At 40.2% G+C, this 19,903-nt stretch overlaps 1 protein-coding gene across 3 annotated transcripts; it reads left to right on the plus strand.

The window, feature by feature from the left end:
- The first annotated feature begins 405 nt into the window (after positions 1-405).
- On the plus strand, positions 406-19,378 carry MKNK1 (MAPK interacting serine/threonine kinase 1). Of its 3 annotated transcripts, none has more exons than XM_053950963.1 (12): positions 406-495; positions 3,531-3,629; positions 4,306-4,403; positions 5,818-5,897; positions 7,330-7,403; positions 10,431-10,535; positions 13,517-13,572; positions 14,135-14,230; positions 14,995-15,189; positions 15,799-15,963; positions 16,578-16,621; positions 17,529-19,378. In XM_053950963.1, exons 2-12 carry the CDS (start codon positions 3,533-3,535, stop codon positions 17,755-17,757), a joined length of 1,239 nt encoding a protein of 412 aa, XP_053806938.1. In that variant the 5' UTR covers positions 406-495; positions 3,531-3,532; the 3' UTR covers positions 17,758-19,378. The 3 variants fall into 3 exon arrangements, with proteins under 3 accessions (XP_053806938.1, XP_053806939.1, XP_053806937.1); XM_053950964.1 differs by having other exon boundaries at positions 16,581-16,621; XM_053950962.1 differs by lacking the exon at positions 406-495 and having other exon boundaries at positions 3,515-3,629.
- The last annotated feature ends 525 nt before the right edge of the window (positions 19,379-19,903 follow it).

Raw genomic sequence — 19,903 nt, forward strand, 5'->3', positions numbered from 1 at the left:
TAGCATTAATTGTGTAACATTACAAACACAATCACTATGTAGCTACTCTATGAAGGCAGCTTGGGTTGTTCTGAGCTTCCTGCAACTAGATGATTTTTGCAGAATCAGCACCTGCTGCGTGTGTCCAGTTTCATTATGAGCCACATCTACAGGAATCAGTGTTGATGGAGGAGGTGGGGTCCAGGAACAATGTGAGACACTGAGCTGGGAGGAAAACTGGACTGAAGTCTGTTTTCATTTTGTTCCAGTGAAATTGTAGAGGTGTGCTTTTGCTGTGTGTTCACGTGAAGCCAAGCACAACAGGTCCTTGCAATGTCTTTAGGCTCTGGGCACTACCTAAATGTGTGGATAAACCTTTTCCTGATTTCTGAGTGGTAATGTGATGGTGTTTCTTTTCAGCTCCAGAACAACTTGGCTCAAGCAAGACCCAGTTTTGGAGCAGGTGGTGGTACCTGACCTCTGCTTTCTTCCACTGAGTTCAAACATACAAACAAGGTATTTTGTTCATAGTAGTAAAAGGCATCTCTTCTGTGTTCTCCAAGTGCTTCCTGTTACACACATGTGCTTGTCTTCCTTCCTTTGGGAAGCAGATTAGAATGAGAGGGGAGTTAGGTCTGGGTAGTGGATTTTGGCATGTTCATATATGGAGTGTTAGGAAGCAAGATGAAAGACAATTTAAGGTCTGAATGAAGTCAAACTTGTGGTAATTGTTCCCTTTCTTTTTCTCTTGGCTTTGTTTGCAAGTTTTCTTTACAGCAAAAGAGAAAGGCTGTAACTACCTTCCCCCCCAGGCTCTGAAGTGTGTGTGTGTTAAATATTGCCTCAACGCTGAGCTGTTATGATGGTAATAAAATTCAGGGGCTTCAACAAAACTGCAGCTAAGACAGAAACTTGCTCTCATTTTACTTTCAGTGTGGATTTTAATGGTAACATTATCCTGTGAGTAACAATCCTAACCTGACTGGAGAAGGACAGATGAGAATTTGAAGACACTCCCCTTGGACCTGATGTGTCCACGGGCCATTCCCTCCAGAGCAGTCCATCCAGTCCCTGAGCTCTGTCTGGCAGGGTAAACTGCCCCAGAGCCCACAGTGTCCCTGCACAGAAGCATTCCTGCAGTATGCAGAACACCTCAGCATTGCTTGAATGGTTGAGGCACACTTTCCTTCAGTGTCTCCAGAAATTCTTTTGGCTGTACAGTTGCAGGGGAAAAAAGCATTTATTTGAAAGCTTGAAAAATCTCTGAAGTGTTTGGCTGGACTAAAGACATTTTCCTGTAGTAGCAGCTGTTACTTAAATACTGGTTCATTATAACAAATGAATGATGGGAGTGAAGCTGTGATACCTTTAAAGGATGAGCTGTGTTGACAGAATTGAGCTTCACAATGATGTGAAATAGCAGACCAGAGCAGTAATAAGAATCTAATACAGCTAATGTTTCATGCTTTAGTGTGATGGCAAATTTAGTCAAGACTATAGGTTAAAAATGTCAACTTTTCAGCAATTTGGTTTCTGTATACATGGCTAGTGAACTTCCTGTTTTCAGGGAAGCAATTATCTGTAATTTAGGAATGGAGTCAGACTAAAGGGAATTGAAATAATGTAGTGAGTTAATAAACAGCTGACTGTAAATACCAGAGCCAGCTGGTAGAGTGCAGGAGCTGGTTGTGAAGTCAGCTGTGCTGAGGATTCACATTCTGGAGTTTTTGCTGATTTTTAGTCAAAGCTAGTATTTTTAGATTTTTAGTCAAAGCTAGATTTTTAGTTTCAAGCTCTGAAGCTGTGATATTTGAAATGGAGTAGAATCTGTCTAGCTATGACTTGTAGAAGGTCAGGTCATTAAAGTTACTTGTTTGACACCTTGTGGAAATCAAGCACCACCTTCAAGCAGAGCAGCCCCATCTCTGAGCAGCTTCACGTGTGTCATTTTAGTCCCAGTTCTGAATAACTCCTGATGCAGGTTAGATTGAAAAAGAGGAGAGCTGGAATTAGCTGCCAAAGGCTCACCTTCTCTTTATGTTAAAATTTGAAGCTGTATGTGTCTCAGTTTGAGTTAAAAGGAAGCTGTTTCTTTAGAAACTGGTAACATGTGCCTTATATTACTGTATTTAAGAAGTCACATATAACATCCATCATTATGATTTCTGAACACATTCTGCCTAAGACTTGAAAATGAGGATTTACTATTGTTTTGAGGCTTTGAGTAATATATGTTTAAGTGTTTCACTAAGTTGTTAAGGAGAAAAGACTTTCAAAATAACATTCTGAATTTTCAGACGTGTGTTTTAAGTGACACTCACAGTAGCTATTACTGACAGATAAGAACAAGAAAAACGCAATGGAGTAAAGAAAAAGTATTTCATGTATTGGTAGATTGTTGTGGAATGTTTTCTGCCTTGGAGCTTCTCCCATGTTTTGAGTACTTTAGAAACAGTGGAAGGGAGAAAAACTGCTCATCACAATCTCAGTTAAAAGAGAATTGACAGAAGTTTTTGGGACTTGCTCTTTCATTGCCAGTGTTCTCATAATTATACTATTTCTATTGATTTAGCTTTTTCTGTGGTACGAGATGACTGAAAGTTAATTTAGTCAGAATTCCTCATGGCTATAAAATGTCTTAGATGTACTTTGCTACTGCCTTGAAGATTTTCAGCTGAGATTTTAAACTGTTGAGGCAAACTTAGCTGGATGTGACTGGTGTGAAGTGCTCCTGCCTAGAACCTCAGTGTGGAATTATTTAACCTTTTGGAAATAGGTTAGCTGTACAAATGTGCCCATGTTTTTATTTAGGCCTTCAATAACAATGTGCAGGTGTTTTTTTCTGCCATATTACCTTGCATCAGTGAATTGTCACCTCTGACTAAGCTCTTGTAGTATCTGCAGCTAGTAATGTAGGGAAAAAACCTAAATGTCATAAACACTTCTTGCTTTGGAGCATAAATTACCCCACTGATCTGTGGTTTAGAAAGGTATGTTATGGTTCTGTGAGAAATGGTTTTCTTTATGGCCTTTTGGCAGCATCAACTGACCTAGATTGCTCCTGTGATACCTTAACTCCTGTGGTTGCTTTGTTTCACTGAGTGATTTGAAACTTCCCCACACCTTCCTGCTGTTTTGGAGGCTCATGTCCTAGAGCTGATTTGAAAAAAATCTCTTTGTAAAACAGTAGAATAGCTCAGAGGAGTGCCCTGTGAGGGCTGCAAGTGCTGCCTGGTATCAGGGCACATGTTCTGTTGTGGGTTATTTCTGTGCTTTGCCTTACTGTGCTGTGAGATAAGGATTCAGTATAGATGCATTATTGTTCCCTCCTGTTTTTACATTTACATATCAACCCCCCCCCCCAATAACTGTTAATTGACACCCAAATTGCCTTTTTAGGTTTCCTCTGATATTTGGAAAAGAGGTGGCAGACTGTGATGAAGAAGAGCAGAGAAACTTTTGGATAGATAAGAACATAAACACACAAGAGTATGTGCATTTTCTCCTGGAGTAATTGATTGTTAAAGTCACCTCTATGTTCTGCCACACAGAGATGGTCAGCAGCCAGCCTGTCCCCATAGCAGACAGTGGGAAAAGGAAAAAGAAAAAAAGAACCAGAGCTACAGATCAGGTCCCTGGGAAGTTTGAAGGTTGGTGACAATTCAAAAGCTTTTAATTGTTACAGTGTGCTTTGCTTCTGTTTTTCTGTTTTCTTAGCTAAACATTGCTTTTTTTTTGGTAGGAACAGAGCTGATGTCAAAAGGTTTTGATTGAATAGATGTGTGCACAAATAGTGTGAAGTTTTGTAAGTAAAATATAGTTCAGTGAGAAAGCTGAGCAGTATGAAACTTCTTAGTGGGCAAGTAGCAATGGAAGGTGCATTTCAAATAAAGATGGTAGTAGCATTCTAGGTTTAAATGTTCAAGTTTGTTATACTTAAAACACCATCTCTGCAAGTAGATTATGTATGGCAGGCATTTTCTGATCAAAGAATTGTCTTCCACCTGAAAAAAGGTTTCTGAGTTTTACATGAAGACAGATATAGTGGCTGAGATCCTAGAGATTACACATTTGTTCACACTAGAAATGTTTTATATCTCAGCAATTTTGATGCTGTAATAAAGTTTACATGTTAATTTTTCTGGAACTTGAAAGAGGGAGGTGAAAAAGGAAGTGTAGTTAAGACTGGCATGTCTGCTTTAATGCTACATAAATTTGAGGGATGCTTCAGTTAAGAAGCTTGTCTTGATGGTACTCATGAAAATAACTTTCGCTTTCAAAATTCACTCTGATGGATGTGTCCTTTCTTCTGGATTTCTTTGGCAGACTTGTACAAGCTGACTGCTGAGCTGCTTGGTGAGGGAGCATATGCTAAAGTTCAGGGTGCTGTCAGTCTCCAAACTGGGAAAGAATATGCAGTCAAAGTAAGTAGAGACTAATATCACAAACAGAAGGGATGCTGCTTTGTCTTCTCCCTCTGATTATCTCAGGGAAATCCTGCAATAGAGTGGGTAATAGCAAATCCTTCTAGGAAATTTTTGATGCTTGAAATGAGCTTATTTTATAACTGTTGAGAAAACCTGTCATCTTAAGTGTTGTGCCTCTAGAGTGAACTGGTGTATCAGCTGCAGGTAGAAATCACAAACAGTAAATCACTGTGATTGGATCTCAGGGCAAGCTTTCCTCTCATGCCCTGCTTTAGTTGTGTTCTACCTTTGTCTCTTCTTATGCAAGAAGAGGCTGAGTCATTCTACAGCATGGCCTCCCAAATAGTGCAAGTTTTTGGGTGCTGTTCAGTTAGCATCAGGTGCTGCCAATGGTTCATGTAAAGCTGTCTTTATTTTTTGATAGAGGCCAATCTTCTTTCTGTAATGTCACTGAAAAGCGTTAGGGCTCATTTACAAATTTGTTGTTATCCTGAGTCCCCCATTGAATTACAAAGACAAATAACAGCAATAGGAAAGCTTTATGTTTGAGTCTATTCAAAAATAGGCACCAATTTTAAGCTCCTTTAAAAATGTAGTTCTATAGATGCTGGAATTTTTTCTGTACTTTGTAAAATTGTTGAAGTTTAAAGGTTAAAATGAACAAAGCTCTGCATTAGGAATTGAATGTGATCAGATGCAGAGACCTGTGTAGTACTGGTGGATGGTTGCCTGTTCTGCACCAGGCAACTCAGGCTGCAGAAATAAGAAACCAGTCCTGGATACAGATGGTGGTGATGTCATGAGCTTTCAGTTCACACAGCAGTCCTTCAGGCTCAGCCTCTTGTCCTCTTCCAACCTGAGGATGGTGTGAAGGAAGGTGACTTCTCATGGCTCTGAGATTGAATGTATGTTTTCTTTAGGTTCTGTTATTTGGTCTCCATAAAGTTTACACTATGAACTTTAATTTTGTGTTGAATTTGGTACTTGTTGCTTAAATGCCTCTAATGATAAATCTGTTCTTTTTGACTGTTCAGTGTCTGATGTGACTCAAATCTATTCTTGGTAGAACTCGAGAGGATATCCTGTTCCACACATTGCAAAGTTAAAATGATGCAAGAAAAATCTTGTGGTAACTGGTCACTGGCTGTGTAACGTGTGGACTTAGTTCCTTTCTTCTCTTCCTGCCCTAATTTCTCTTGTCCTCTGAATGCCTTCCAGAGCTCTGCTGACACTGCTGTGCTCTGTAAAAAAATGCCAGATGAGGAATTGAACAAACAAACAAAGTGGAGTATTTTTGTCCAGTGGGCATGCCCTAGATTCAAGCCTTAGAACAGTTACCTAATTCCAGAGCTATATGCATAGTTCCTGCAGTAATTTTTCAAAAATGAGTTCTTAAAACTCTTTTTCACAGATCATTGAAAAAAACGCTGGGCATAGTCGAAGTCGGGTTTTTCGTGAGATAGAAACTCTGTACCAGTGTCAGGGTAACAAGTAAGTATGGTCTTGTCTTTGTTTATTTAAAGTGTTTTGATTATTTGTTTTCAAATTTTTATGTGTGACAAGGTTAGAAGCTTTGCAGTAGTCCCCTTAAAACCACTTGAAATCTAGACTTGGCTTATTCAGAGTAAGAATTTCCCCTTCTTTACCTGTGAAATTTAGGGGAACTATTTACAGATTAATAGTTACATAACTCAATTAGCAGCCAGGTCAATGTAGCTTGACTGTGCTTCAGTGATGCATGGCTTTTGTCCAGATGAGAAATTAACATCTTGACACTCTCCCCTGTGATTTCACCATCAGCAAAAGCTGACATGATACCAGCTGCTGTGGAAAGGAAATCTTACAATTCCTTTCCTTGATGTGTGGTTTCTCCTCCTCCTTGTGTCAGCCTTTCTGCTTTTGCACTGGAACTCCTAGATCAGCAAAAAGCTAAAGTAGTTCTCATTTGGATGTCTGCTGACTTCATGCAGCCACGGGATGAAGCAACTGTAAAGCTGCTACTCATGACTGAAGAGGAAGAAAAGCTGTGCAGACACTGGCAGCATGCTCTGGGAGCTTTGTGATGAGTTTGAGCCAGTTCTGAAGCTACTTTTAGATGTCTCTGTTAATCTAGGGTGTATATACAACAGACGGTATATATATTACAATTGTGCAGCTTATATTGACTTTTTCAAACAAATACTTAATATAACATACAGAAATAATTTTTAAACCAACTTGTTTACCAGACTCATGGGCTTATGTTGTGCTGTAGAGAAGCAGACCATGTCTTTCTTCTTGTGTGAGGTTAAGAGTAAATGGTCATCCAGTGCACAACTGATGAAAAACTCAAGCTCACATGACCACGTGCAGAATTTTGGGGCTTGGGTGTACCATTAAATGTAAAAAATTCTGACTTACACATTTGACATTCTCAAAGCAACCTGAGGTATTTGTGCTGCAAAGAATTTACATGAGCTAAACAGGGGTTAGTCTAAAAATGGCAACTAAGGAGCTGGATTTAATATCTTGTTGACAGATGCCTGTCTCCTTTGAGCCCTGTGTGTTTTGTTTTGTGATTTCCAGAGAGGAAGAATGCCAGTTTAATTATTTTTTCTTTATTTCTGCCTTCAACACAAATGCAGTGTTTTAAATTATTAAATACAACCTACTACCAGTTATCTTCCTGTCAATTGAGCAGTAGCAGAACTCTCACAATCTTGTCTGAATGTGGTGTTTGGCCTGTTTCCCATGCTCAAATTTCAGTGGGAGTTGGAAATGTGGTTTTAATGCCACAGACAACCAAAGCAACTTGTTTAACTACAACTTGTGTTTTTGGTTACTTCTGGCAGTTCCTAGTTATCCATGCTGAAACTCTTCATTGCTGTGTGTACATCCATGCTTGTTTCTTTTATTCCCTTCTTTTTTGTTTCTTTTTTTAAAGGAACATTTTGGAGTTAATAGAATTTTTTGAAGATGACACAAGATACTACCTGGTCTTTGAGAAGCTGCGAGGAGGTACTGTGCAGAAACCGTGCCTTTGCTCATTGAATCATTTTGGCTTCTATTTGCCTCTGTTTTAAAGTAGTAATTGAAGAACTTACTTTAAATGCTTGAGAATTTCAAGGCAAGAAATAGAGTGAGTATTATACACAGCTTGAAGTATGGTTATTCTTGAGTATTGATGGGTTTGGTCATGCATTTGCAATCCCTTTCTGTGATTGAGTGATGGCAATGTCAGCTCTATTAAAGTGACAGGTTTGAAATACAGTCAGGAGGTCACAGGGGAGGGGAGACAGGATGTCAGGTGTCATGCATGGTCCTAGTGCAGCATCTGTGAACTCTGGCAGAGTTTTCCCTTGATGTAGGATTGACTTCATTGCCTGGAACTCATGGAACTCTATTACGAAAATCATCTTGCCTGTGCCTGGGGTTGCTGTTATTGAGAACCAGTTGTGCTTGTGGGTGTTTGAGAGCCCATCAAGTGAGCCTGAGTGGTCACTGGGTTCCAGCACTTCCCACTCACCTGGGGAATGAGAAAGCTGCAGCAAGCACTTCATGGATTTTCTCACATTTGTCTGCATGGAGTATAATTACAGTACATGCTAACTGCATGGCTGTGCAAAACCAGGAGTTAGTGTGGCCAACCCTTCAAAGGAAAACTGAGCTTCTGGACTATCCTGCTGCCCAGAGACCATGACCTATTGTCTCTGGTTTCCAGGAGCAAACTGTATATGCAAGAAATAAAAATCTCTTCTGCACAGATGCAGAACTATTTTTGAAAGAGAGGGATGTATATATTTTTGAGTAAAAGCTTTTGTTTAACTTTTCTCAAAATTCTGTATCTTTTTATTGTATTTTCCCATAACAGTTTTTCTTAATGCACAGATGTCTCTGACAAATTAGCTGTAATAGGACCTGATGGAGATGAATCTGCATATGTCTCTTTTTTTTTCATCTCCACATTCTTCCATTAGTTAACCCTCTTCTTTGTAAGTCTGTGGTTGTCAGTGTACGTGCATGGCTGCTGAGAGGATAATAATGCTATTCCCCTCTTAGCTACCATTTTTACAAGCTCAGTTAGGGGTAAGACTAGTTTTCTCTTAAAAAAATCAGTATTTAAAGGGTTAGGTATGTGGTTTGAAGACAAAGAGTGGGAATTAGGGCCAGCTCTGATGCACTGCAGATTCTGATGTGCATGGCAAGGCTCTTCAATGCAAGTCTTACTTCAGTAACTCCAGTCTCAGAGGCTGCTCTTACTTACAGTGTTGGAGCATAATTTGGGCTTTCCATTTTCAACTTTGCCTTCCAGTAGCTGTTGTAACTGAAGGAGCTCTGCTCCTGTTTTATCTGTTTTCAGTTCACTGTGAAGTCCAGAGTCCCTTTAGTATCCTTGTCTGACAGCATTTTATAATTGAACGAGTTAAAATTGAGCTGATTAGATTGAACTGGCATGATTTAAGGGTTTTTTCCTCTTTTTTTCCCCTCTGAAATGCATTTTGAGAGGTGCTGTATGATGCTTTCTCTCTGATGGGTACTGGAGAGGTAGGAACAACTAGTGCCCTGCTATTCTTTCTTCATGAGAATTCTCTGCGTGGGCTGAATATAAAGTCAGTAAAGTGTGTTTTTATTGATATTGATATAATTCTTATCTGAGAGAATTTGAACATCAGCTCTATTCAGATAGGTAATTTCAGATAAACCTGCTGAGTGAAATGAGCACTTACGGGTGGCTCAGTATTGTTTCCTGCAAAGTGTGGGGTCTTTTCCACAGGGCTGGAAACATTGAACAACTGTTACTGCTTTCTAAAGGAGCAAAGCAAAACTACATGAGGAAACACCTTTGAACTTTGTGCACTCAAGAAATCTGTAGCAAACTAAGTGGTGTTGGTTTTGACAAGGGAAAAACCTCTGTGTTTGAAATCTGATAACCTGGCCCAAAGTGGCCTTCCTCCACCCACCTGACACAGCATGGCTGTGCATATCTGAGCATATCTCTCTTCTTTTTGAATGTCCTTTCTCTTCCCTCTCTGAATGCTCACCGTGGAGGAGTGGCAGTAGCATTGATGGTATTAGAATAGGAATTACCCAGTAGGAAATTTCCTTCCACATTTAGAACTAAAGAATAAAAGTGAAATCACCTGAGATACAAAACGTTGAGTGTACTGGGGCTAATAACAAATAACACTTAGTTCTTGAATTTCTTTGCCTGATTGCTTTTACAGATAAACCTCTCTGAATAAGAAAATAGAAGGCAATAGTAGGCTACTTAGGGAGCTGGAATCTCTGTAGACTACATGGTGGTTTTTAAAGACATTTTTAATCTTTCAAGAGGAATGATTGAATTTACTTTAAGAAAAGGAGGAATCAAACCTCCCTTTATTCTTTGTTAAAGGGATACCAGTGAGGCTCTGTCTGCAAGCTACCAGCCCTTCAATATGTTTTAATTTAGAGGTCTTTTGTCAGATTTTATATCTCTGAGCAAATTTTGCCTTAAGTCAGTGCATAAGCCTTGCCTCGATGCCTGTGGGGAATTTGATGTGTATTTAAAGGTCAAATCTCTTTTTACCTTGATGGTGTTGAGGCACAAAACATGTATCCTTGACTTTCAGTGCAGGATTTCAGTGGTGACATTATAGAAAATGAGGGGAGTTTGAGTGACCTGGGGTAGGTTGGGTTTTGCTGAAGTGTTTATATATCTCCTTAGCTGGTGTTTGAGTTTTACTGGTACTATTGACAAATCTCTACTGTCCCAGTGTGTGGAAAACAGGCCAGTCATGTCCTGGGGCAGTAAAAAGTGATTCTCTCTCATGCTGTGCTTAAACTAGACAACTGCACTGTTTGAAAATTATGCTCTAGCACACTTAAGTGGTGAAGCTGCTCAGTTGTGCCTTTTCTTCTTAGTCATTCCCCTCTTTGCTCCACAGAAGCTGCCTGCTGTGAAAGGCTGCTATAAAGTGTGAAAATGAGATTATGAATTCATGATTCTTGGAACTAGTTCAGCATTCATCCTGAGGTTTTCCCTTTCACCTGTTACCCTGACAGGTTCAATCCTGGCCCATATACAAAAGAGGAAGCACTTCAATGAACGAGAAGCAAGCAAAGTGGTGAGAGATATTGCCTCTGCTCTGGACTTCCTTCATACAAAAGGTGAGACAAGGCTGCCTTCATCTTTACTGGTTAATGCTGTACACTCAGGTTATAAAGCACATTTATCTCCAAGTAGCCAGCTTTTGCTAGTGTTCCCATTTACAGCAATGCCAGATGACTTGAACTGTTTTCCTCTATGATGCTATTTTCACATTGTAGTATTTTCAGTAATTGGGAGTGTTAAAATGGTACAGACTTTCCAGGAAGAAAACTTGAATCAGCATCCAGAGAGAGTTAACATTAGGGTTCAGTCTATTTGTTCCTGTTACACAAGCTATCATATAAAGATTACTCAAAAGTGATCTAATAAAATATTAATTTCCTTATTTTTCAGGTCGACAGAGTTACTTTTTTGTAATTACTCAGAATTTCTGCTGGTCACAAGACCTGTTGGTTTGCAGTAGCTTTTGGTCCCCCACATTTAGATTCTCACTGTTAAATTGAGAGACCTAGGTGAACCATAGTCTTTATTTGAAGGTGTCCTCAATTCCTTTGGAATTTTCTTAGATTTAAAGCAGTTATGTTTGTAGAGATTTTTTTTTATGTTAGTGTTTTTCTGCTGCTTTTGTGACTTGGGAATACTTTGGTTTAAATTCAAAAATTTCTGTGCATTATGGTCATTCCAGAGTATATTTTTGGGCTGAATATGATGGATACTTTTGAAGTTTTTCCTATGTTGTGATTATTTGTCCTTGCAGCTTCAGTTACTGTTACAGTGACTAGCTCTGAATAGAGTGGCATGTAATTGAAGACTGTTTATGGGTTGTTTATTTTGATACATTTTTTCTTTCCTTTTTGCCATTCTGATTAGCCTGGTAGATCTCACCAGATTTGCATTTGCTGCTTAAATTGCTTAGTACTGGCCCTGGATCAATAAATGTTTAGTTGTAGTCCATATTTTCAAGTCACAGGACTGTTTATATGCTGAGTTGGAATCACAGCACTGGTACCTCAACAAGTTGAACCCATTAAAAAGAAAATTGTATCAATGCATAGGAATAAAAGGCGTAAACGTGAGGAATGTGGATCTTGTCACATGTTGTGACCGTTACAAAAAGTTTATTTGAATGTGAAACCAAACTTAGTTTGGATCAAGAGATTTTGTAATCTTCACAGCCTGTCTGTGATAATTAAACCTTCACAGAAGGTGCTTCTTCAATACCCGTGTTTAGAAGATTTTGACTTTGAGACATGGGACATATAAGAAGCAGGAAACTTAGGCTGAATATATGGGAAAAAATCTTTTTAGATGTGCAGGGCTATAATGGGTTTCTTAACAGCTGCAAGTCCAGGTACTCCACTCAAGAGGTTTCACATCAGCTGAGCTAATATCTTTCTGTAGCTCTCTCTCAGCTTTTAGTTTTAATTCCCCTTTTCCCAAACAAGAGGAGGGTGATTGATTAAAATAGCTGTAGAGCAGCAATCTGCTTTCTTGTTGTTTGCTGTGAGCTGGGACAGCAGGAATATAGCTTGCAGAATCAGCTACATCCCCTTTTCATTTTATTGTTCTCTTTATGGTTCTTCCGTGTGACATTAAAATAATTAGTAAGTAGGGTACAGAACACTAAAGTAAACAGGAAATTAAAGCAGTTTTATTGCACAGCTTAATGGTGAAGTCCTATAGCTAAATGCTTTTAAAAAAATTTGAGGACAACTAATTCTTTTGACAGGAGTAGTTTAAAACTCAGCTGGATGATAATCCTGCCTTACACCCACTTGGGATGTGTATGCTTTATTGCTAATAATCTACTGGAGAGGTGTTTAAAGGCAGTTGTTTCCTCAGTGCTCTGTGCAACTGCAAAATCAAATGTTACATAATCAGACATTTGAATTCACACAATAATACAAAAAGACACTGTTGGCTTTCCCACTGTGAGCTAAGCCAGCCGTTGGGAGTTTGGTCAGCCTTGTTGTAAACAGCAGCACAGGCCACCTCAGTGGGTTCATTGTGCCATCTTTTGTGCCAAAGCCATGTGCACTGTGTCAGTATGGACACTGATTCCTTTAGATTGGGGCTCTGCTGTTCTATTTTATGCCACATCTTGTGGAGTGCACCGAAGAAATGACATTAAAAGCTCCCTTGCCTAGAGTTTGGTGGAATTTTCCTTCCTGTACTCTGAAGTAATATAAGGTGTTCTTGGAGTGTAAGTTTCTAAATCAAGACTAGACTGCAGTTAAATTACAGCCAAGTTGCTCATTTGATTTGATTTTTTTTTTTTTTTTGCCTCTCATTTTCTACCTTCCAATTGAGTTTGATCACATTAAATGAAAAACTTCCAGAAATCGTGTTTTTAGGCATTTGAAGAACTTCTTTGACAACAGAGAACCATCTTGCATGTGGATTACACAGATAACTTTGTGCTTCCCTGTTAGGTTTGCCTATTCTGATAGGAATCAAATAAAGAAGCCCTTTGGCTGTTTTCATTTAGGTTTTCTTCAGCATCTCTAACTGAAACTTTAATTTTTCATTTGCTTCAGCAATGAGTATGTACCTCAAAGGGATATTTTCTTCTGGGAGTCAGGGGATTTTTTGCAGAGGAGAGTGCCTCAAGTACTGTCTGTGCTGGTAGGAGTTCATCAAGCCAGTTGATCCATCTGGAAAGAACAACTTTACTGTAAAAGGCACAAAAATAATTTCATTAAACTGTGTAAAGAATTAAACTTTCCTACAGGTCAGTCATCTTAATAAGCTGCTTTTAAGGAACATAATAAATTTGGGCTAACAAAATATTCTGATGTTAGTTTTTTTTCTTGCTCAGCAGGCTCTCCTGTACAGTTAAGGATAATAAAGGTATAGCAGGATGCAACAGTGACATTTAACAGTTGCACTTTACAATTACATTATTATATGTAAGAAGGGCAGGTGTGTGTAACAGGCTCAGACCTAGAATATTTCCCAGGCCACCTTATAATGAAGAGAAGTTATGAGAAATAAAACAGCAGAGTATCCTTTCTAATAAACATTTGTACTCTCTGTTTAGGTATTGCTCACAGGGATCTGAAGCCTGAAAACATCCTGTGTGAATCTCCAGAAAAGGTGCTGCTCTGGTCTCTTAACTTTCCAAACTGAATTTCTTAAATTTGGTTCCCAAAAACAGTCCTTGTATTTTTTTTCTATTCTTGAAAACTTTTGAACCCATCATGAACTTCAACTAAATTTAACAGAACTGAAGCTTAAAAGAGACAAAATTCCTCTTTGAGCTGTGAAAATGTGAACATCTGGCTAAGAGATAAAAAGCCAGCTGGCCTTGTAGAGGGATGGCAGTGACACCCTAGTGCCTCATCTATTCTGAGCCAGTACCCAGATGGACAAGCAGCATTCAGAGGCCAGCTGGTCACTTTATATGAATTTTCAAAGTGCCCTGATGTGTACTGGCACTTGCCTAACCAAATAAAAGAATAATGTAGCAGGATCAGGTGCTGGTGGTATGGGTGCAGCTGGGGCAGGGCAGGCGAATGCAAGGGGTGGAAGGTGGCTGTAGGAGACTGGGTCTCACTAGGGATTTGTGTTCTGTCCTGGGGTTTTCTACTTCACATATATACATATTCATAGATTTTACATTAATCCCAGTTTTCCTGACCTTTTATTTTGTTTTTAGATATCACCAGTGAAAATATGTGACTTTGATCTTGGCAGTGGGGTGAAGCTGAACAGTGCGTGTACTCCAATAACAACTCCTGAATTAACAACGCCGGTGAGAGACCTGTTGTGGCTTTGTCCTTTCTTTGTTCTGCTATAAACCAATTTTTCTTATCTCCAGAGGAGGCCTTCCAAAGGGCTTACTGCCACTACACCCAGTGCTGGGCAGTTCATTTCAAGCAAGTGTATGTGTGGTAAATACTGTCTTGCTTTCCCAGGTACAGAATAAATACACAAAAGCACAGGAGCCTACAGTGTTAATTTTTAGCATGTGACACACTGGTCCTGCTTCTATCTTACACAATCAAATGGGAAAACTTTTTGTGCCCATTTTTGTGTGCTTATGGACAGACTTTGAAGCCTTAGTTTTGTATTCATTTCCCCATGTTTTGGTTCTGTAGCCAAGCCAATGAGCTAAGGAGAATGCAAGCTCTCTAATCAGTGTGTAGCTTTATAATACACATTAGTTTGAAAAACTACAGTCCTGTGCTTTTGCCATTTTCTGTGAAAGAAAAATCTGACAGTGTTGCAGAAGTCTTACAGAAATCTATTCCCCTGATACACTTGTCTGGTAATTAATGGATAAGATTTAAAAACCTGAAAGATAGAAACTAATATTTTGACCTTGGATTAAAGGTTCACAGCCATGTGGAACAGCTTGTGGTGCTGCTGAAGAACTATAGGAACTTCAGTATTCACTGATGCCTAATTTCTGCTTTTGCACCAAACCACTTGGTATAAAGAGTGGAAAATTATAAACCTGAGTCTTGTTTTGATGTGACCATCCCTTTGAAAACTTGATGGAATTTGGTTTCTTAGTGTGGCTCTGCAGAATACATGGCACCTGAAGTGGTGGAAGTGTTCATGGAGGAGGCCACGTTCTATGACAAGAGGTGTGATCTGTGGAGCCTGGGGGTGATTCTGTACATCATGCTCAGTGGTTACCCCCCTTTTGTGGGCAACTGCGGCACGGACTGTGGCTGGGACAGAGGAGAAGTCTGCAGGGTTTGCCAGGTGAGCGTGCATGTCCTGGGTGTGTGGGGAGTGCAGAGTTCTCCCCTGGGCTTTGGGTGTAGAACTTGCTGCAATGGCAGCAGTGGAGAGCTGTGCCTGATGCTGGCAAGTAGCTGGGAGGATGAGCTGTCACTGCAAAGTGAGGGTGGCAGTACAGAAGTTGGGTGATACCAGTTTCTAAAGTAAGGTTGGGCAACTGCGTCTCCTTCCTCCTCTTGTGAGATTTCAGATCTTCTCCTCACCCTCTTCCCACACTCTGGAATCCTCCCTTGTTCTGTAGTCCTTGATCTGGTTTATGGTAGTCACTGCAATTCCTCAGATGGAAGCTGAGCCCTGTGAGGGTTGAATTTATTTTCTAAAAATTGAGTACTTTATCTGCCCTCTTAGGGGTGGGGGGAAGTGTTTTCAGCAGACAGTGTATTGTGCCCATCTTAGGCTGCACTGAGCCACTCTGTGGAGCTGCCTGTCACTCTCCACTGACTGCATAAGGAGACTGGATGGTTTCAGTTGCTGCCCTCCACAATAGGTGGATAAAAGTGAGTGGGAAGTCTCACCTGAGAGACCTTCTTGTTGCAGTGTATTTCAATTGAATAATTTTTCCTTTACCAGAACAAGCTTTTTGAGAGCATTCAGGAAGGCAAATATGAATTTCCTGACAAGGACTGGTCACATATTTCCTCTGAGGCCAAAGATCTCATCTCAAAGCTTCTGGTTTGTGATGCCAAAGAACGACTGAGTGCTGCTCAAGTTTTGCAACATTCATGGGTTCAAGGAGTATGTATCCCCCTTTATATAAAGAGTTATTCTTCTTCCAGAGTGACAAATAAGCTGTTCCTTGTCTCTGAACTTCTTGAGTCCTTATGCGTTTCAGTTCTTGTATCTTGATTAATTAAATGATACACAGTGGCTTTATTTTTTCTGCGTGGTAAATATTTGGTTGAATATGTCAGCCTTTGAATGTTTGCTTTGTTTTGTTTAATTATTGCTTTGTGCATTTTAAATGGCTTTCTTGTGAATAGCAAGTACTGCAGTACACAAATTATTGTGCTAATACAGTAATGCAGAATGCTGGTAAATATGGTTATAAAAGAACAGCAGTGTCCTCTTATGTTTCAGTTTCCTGTTCAGGAAAGAAGGAATAGACCCTCTGGAGAGCTTCCAAAGCTGTAGTCTTATACCTGCAAGCTGTGAAATATTCTTGTGAGGGGAGACAGATTATGAAATATGCTTTGCAAACAGTGATTTGTAAGCCCATAGTGAATTAGTTTATTTGCAATATCTGTTAGTTGTAAGGATTTGGGGGAGTCACTTGGTTTTTTGTCACTCTTGGGAAAGCTTGGTTCCCAGCTGCTAATATGTAACTAACTTCTCTTCTATGCTTCTTCTAGCAGGCTCCTGAAAGAGGATTGCCCACCCCTCAAGTTCTTCAAAGGTAAGGTTTATTTTCTAAACATCTGTAAACATGGCCAAGAATAATTCCTTGGAGGGAGGAGTTAACAAATTAGGAGGTAATATCCCTGGCTGAGAATGGAGCTTCATAAATATGCTGCACTAATTTTGTTAAGAACGTCAGGAATATTAAAGCTCTGAATTTTCTTTATGATCTAATCTTGCTTGTTTGTAGGAAAAGCATTAAAGGGAATTCCTGCAGTGTTAATCTTAGACAGGAAAAAATGATGGTTTGGTCAGCTTGCTGCCCAGGACAGGGAGAAAAAGGCATGAAGGCGTGTGTTACCTAAAGAGACTGCTTTCTGATGGGTGAATAATCACCACAAACACAGACTTGGATCTAACTTTCCTTGTAGTTGGTGGCACTCACAATATTCATTTACTGTGAGCAGGTCAAGCCTTATTGGAAGTGATTTGGTGGGAGATTCTCTGTGCCAGAGAGCCCGAGTCACACATCTGTTTCTGTGTCTGCTGCTGGTGATTTCGGGTGGTTCTCCCATGAGCAATGCCTTTCCTTAAGCCACAGGTGCAGTTATAGTGGGACTGCAGTTCTCTGGAGAAGGAGAGCAGAATGGCCCCCTATGCCCATCCTTTGAGAACAGGTAGAAATTAGGATGACATCTGAGGTGGCTTCCTGGGTTTATAATCAGAAGTCCTTGGCAGAAGGAGGAGTAGACCTGTGGCTGTTTCCAGAATCCCAGAGTGTTCTTGTCATGCATTGCTGGTCCTCTGGGTGAGGATAAATGCAAATATTAACTGGTCATTTTGCCTGCTGTCTCAATGATTTGGTAGAAGAAATAAACATGCTTAGAAATAGATACTCTGCTGTGAGGGCAAGTGGGTGAAGTGCCTGTGTTGAAACTGCCTCCTGCTTTTCTTTCCCTGGCCAGGAACAGCAGCACGAAGGACCTGACCCTGTTTGCTGCCGAGGCCATAGCCCTGAACCGGCAGCTGTCCCAGCACGAGAGCGAGCTGAGCGCGGAGCAGGAGAGCGCCGCCCACGCTGTGTGCTCCATGAAACTGTCCCCTCCCTCCAAGTCCCGCCTGGCCCGGCGCAGGGCCATGGCACACGCCACCAAAACCAGCGACTTCCAGCCAATTCCCCATAAAGCCTTCTAAAGTTCTTTCCTGCTGTGGCGGGGGCAGGACGAGTCTGTGTTCTTACTTGGATTTTCAGCGCTGATAAAAGCTGCTCTGCTTCGGACACTTTGATTAGGAGCTTGCTCTTGTGATGTGACTTGTAACTTAAAGGGGACAGCTTTTTATGGGAATGTTTTTTGCCTGTCAGATTTAGTGCATTAAGATAATTCAGCTGATTTTTTTTTTTTAACTGCAGAAGATGAGTTTGCTGCTGTATTATCTGAGGTGATAAATCACTAAGTTTTTCTCATTTTCTTCTTAGAAGAGCACAGTTTAAAATGCAAACTTCAATACATCAGGAAAAACCCACACTTTGCCAGGCAGAGCATCAAGCCTCTCCCTGCTTGGTGGCTGCTCTTCTTTGGTGGCACATTTTGAAGGTGCTGCTGTTACTGCCAGCAGTAGGTTCTGTTCTCAACCAGCAGAGCCCTCCTCTTTTTCTGTAGACTCATGAATGAAGGTGATGACGGGGTGGATCTCTGTCTCTATTATATTCATTGGGCTTAAATGGAATGAGATGGTACTGTAAGGGTGCAAGGAGTGCTCAGATTTCTGAGATGGAGAGAGGTCTCTAGTTTTTTATGTTGTTGATAATTTCTGTGTCAGCATGTGGAGTGAAAACTGAGAGGGGTGGGGTTTTTATGTGACATATCTTTGCCCTTAACTCTAATATACTCCATACCATCTCTTCTTTTAATTTTCTGGAGTTTGATGTCCATTATGTCCCCTTGGAACTGTTATGTTCCTAAATCTGATAACAGCAGTGTAACAGACTGTTTATGTAACAGTTTATATTTACTGTTAGGCTTTTTAATACTAATGTGGGGTTTTATTATATTAATGCTATCCTCAGCTAAACCTTCCTTTCTGTAAAATTGTATTTCTCCATGACCTTTTATGTGTCCTACCTGGACTTCCTAATGTGAACAGACAGACATCAGTGAATTTTGGTGTGTGAATAATTTAGAAATGCCACAAGCAGAGTACAGCTGTACAAAAATGGTGCTGCAGCCACAGAATTCTGCCTCCTGTAGTAATCTCAGGCTGTGTGTCTAGATTTTTGCTTTCAGTTTCAATACTGTGGTGCAACAGAGCCAAGAATAATTTGGAAGGGTTTTAGCTGAAAAGCTGAAGATTTTAAGTGACCAAAGGGAGGTCCATGGAGAAGGACACAGATGTTGAGCACTTTCTGAAAAATAAGCTGTGAATATTGGGCCCATGAGATGCCCATGATGCACCTTAATTTGTCAGCCCTTTTTGAAACCTTTTGCCAGGGCTTTGTGTGCAGGCGGGGGAGGAGGAGGCCCCCAAGTGCCAGTACAAAACCCTCCCAAGCAGACTGAGAAGGAACAAAGTAGCAGATGCAACAAGCACTTGGAAGTTGAAAGGTCAAAGCTGAATGTCTTTGCATGGCCTATTCAGAGTGGTTTTACATTATCAGTAATATCAGTGCGTATAGCTATTTTTATAAAACATTCTGTATTTTGTGACTAATATTAAAGTTGTTATTTAAAAGTTTTATACGTCGTGCCAGCCAATGAATGATGAAATGTATTTTGCTTTTTTTAATTAAAGTGCCCTAAGTTATGTATTTAACACATTTGGCAGTTCTTTGTGGTTTTTTCCCTCTTTATTTTTGGTGGCATAGAAAAGAGAATTTCTTCTTTGTGTGACGCTGGATTTAAGACAGTTGAAGTCTCTGAGGACTAGGCATACCTCCCTCTTCTATTGATTTATTTTATCAGTCTGTGATCTCAGATTTCTTTTTGAGAACTGAGAAAAGCACCCCAAGCAGGGAAGAAGTGTTAACTTAAGCCAATTGTTCTGCTCTCATGTGTAGTCTAGTTCTGAATGCCTCTTGCAGAGTCATTTTTAATTTCTTTGGAGGTCTGTGGCTCTTGGGTAGGGAAGGTTGTTTTCCTGGAGGTGTGGGATGCAGCATTCCCCAGTGCTCATTCATGCAGCATTCCTCAGCTCATGCCCTGAGTGAAATCTGAGCAGAGCAGGAATCCCAAACCAGGGATGTGCCAGGCCCTTTATTTGTACTCGCCTTTCTTTTAAAGGAAATGCTTTTAGTTGAACTGTGCTTTACAATGATCTGCTTCTCCTTCCCTTTTCCTCCTGG

The sequence above is a fragment of the Vidua chalybeata genome, chromosome 9 (genome assembly GCF_026979565.1).
Source record: "Vidua chalybeata isolate OUT-0048 chromosome 9, bVidCha1 merged haplotype, whole genome shotgun sequence".
Classification (NCBI taxonomy): Eukaryota; Metazoa; Chordata; class Aves; order Passeriformes; family Viduidae; genus Vidua; species Vidua chalybeata.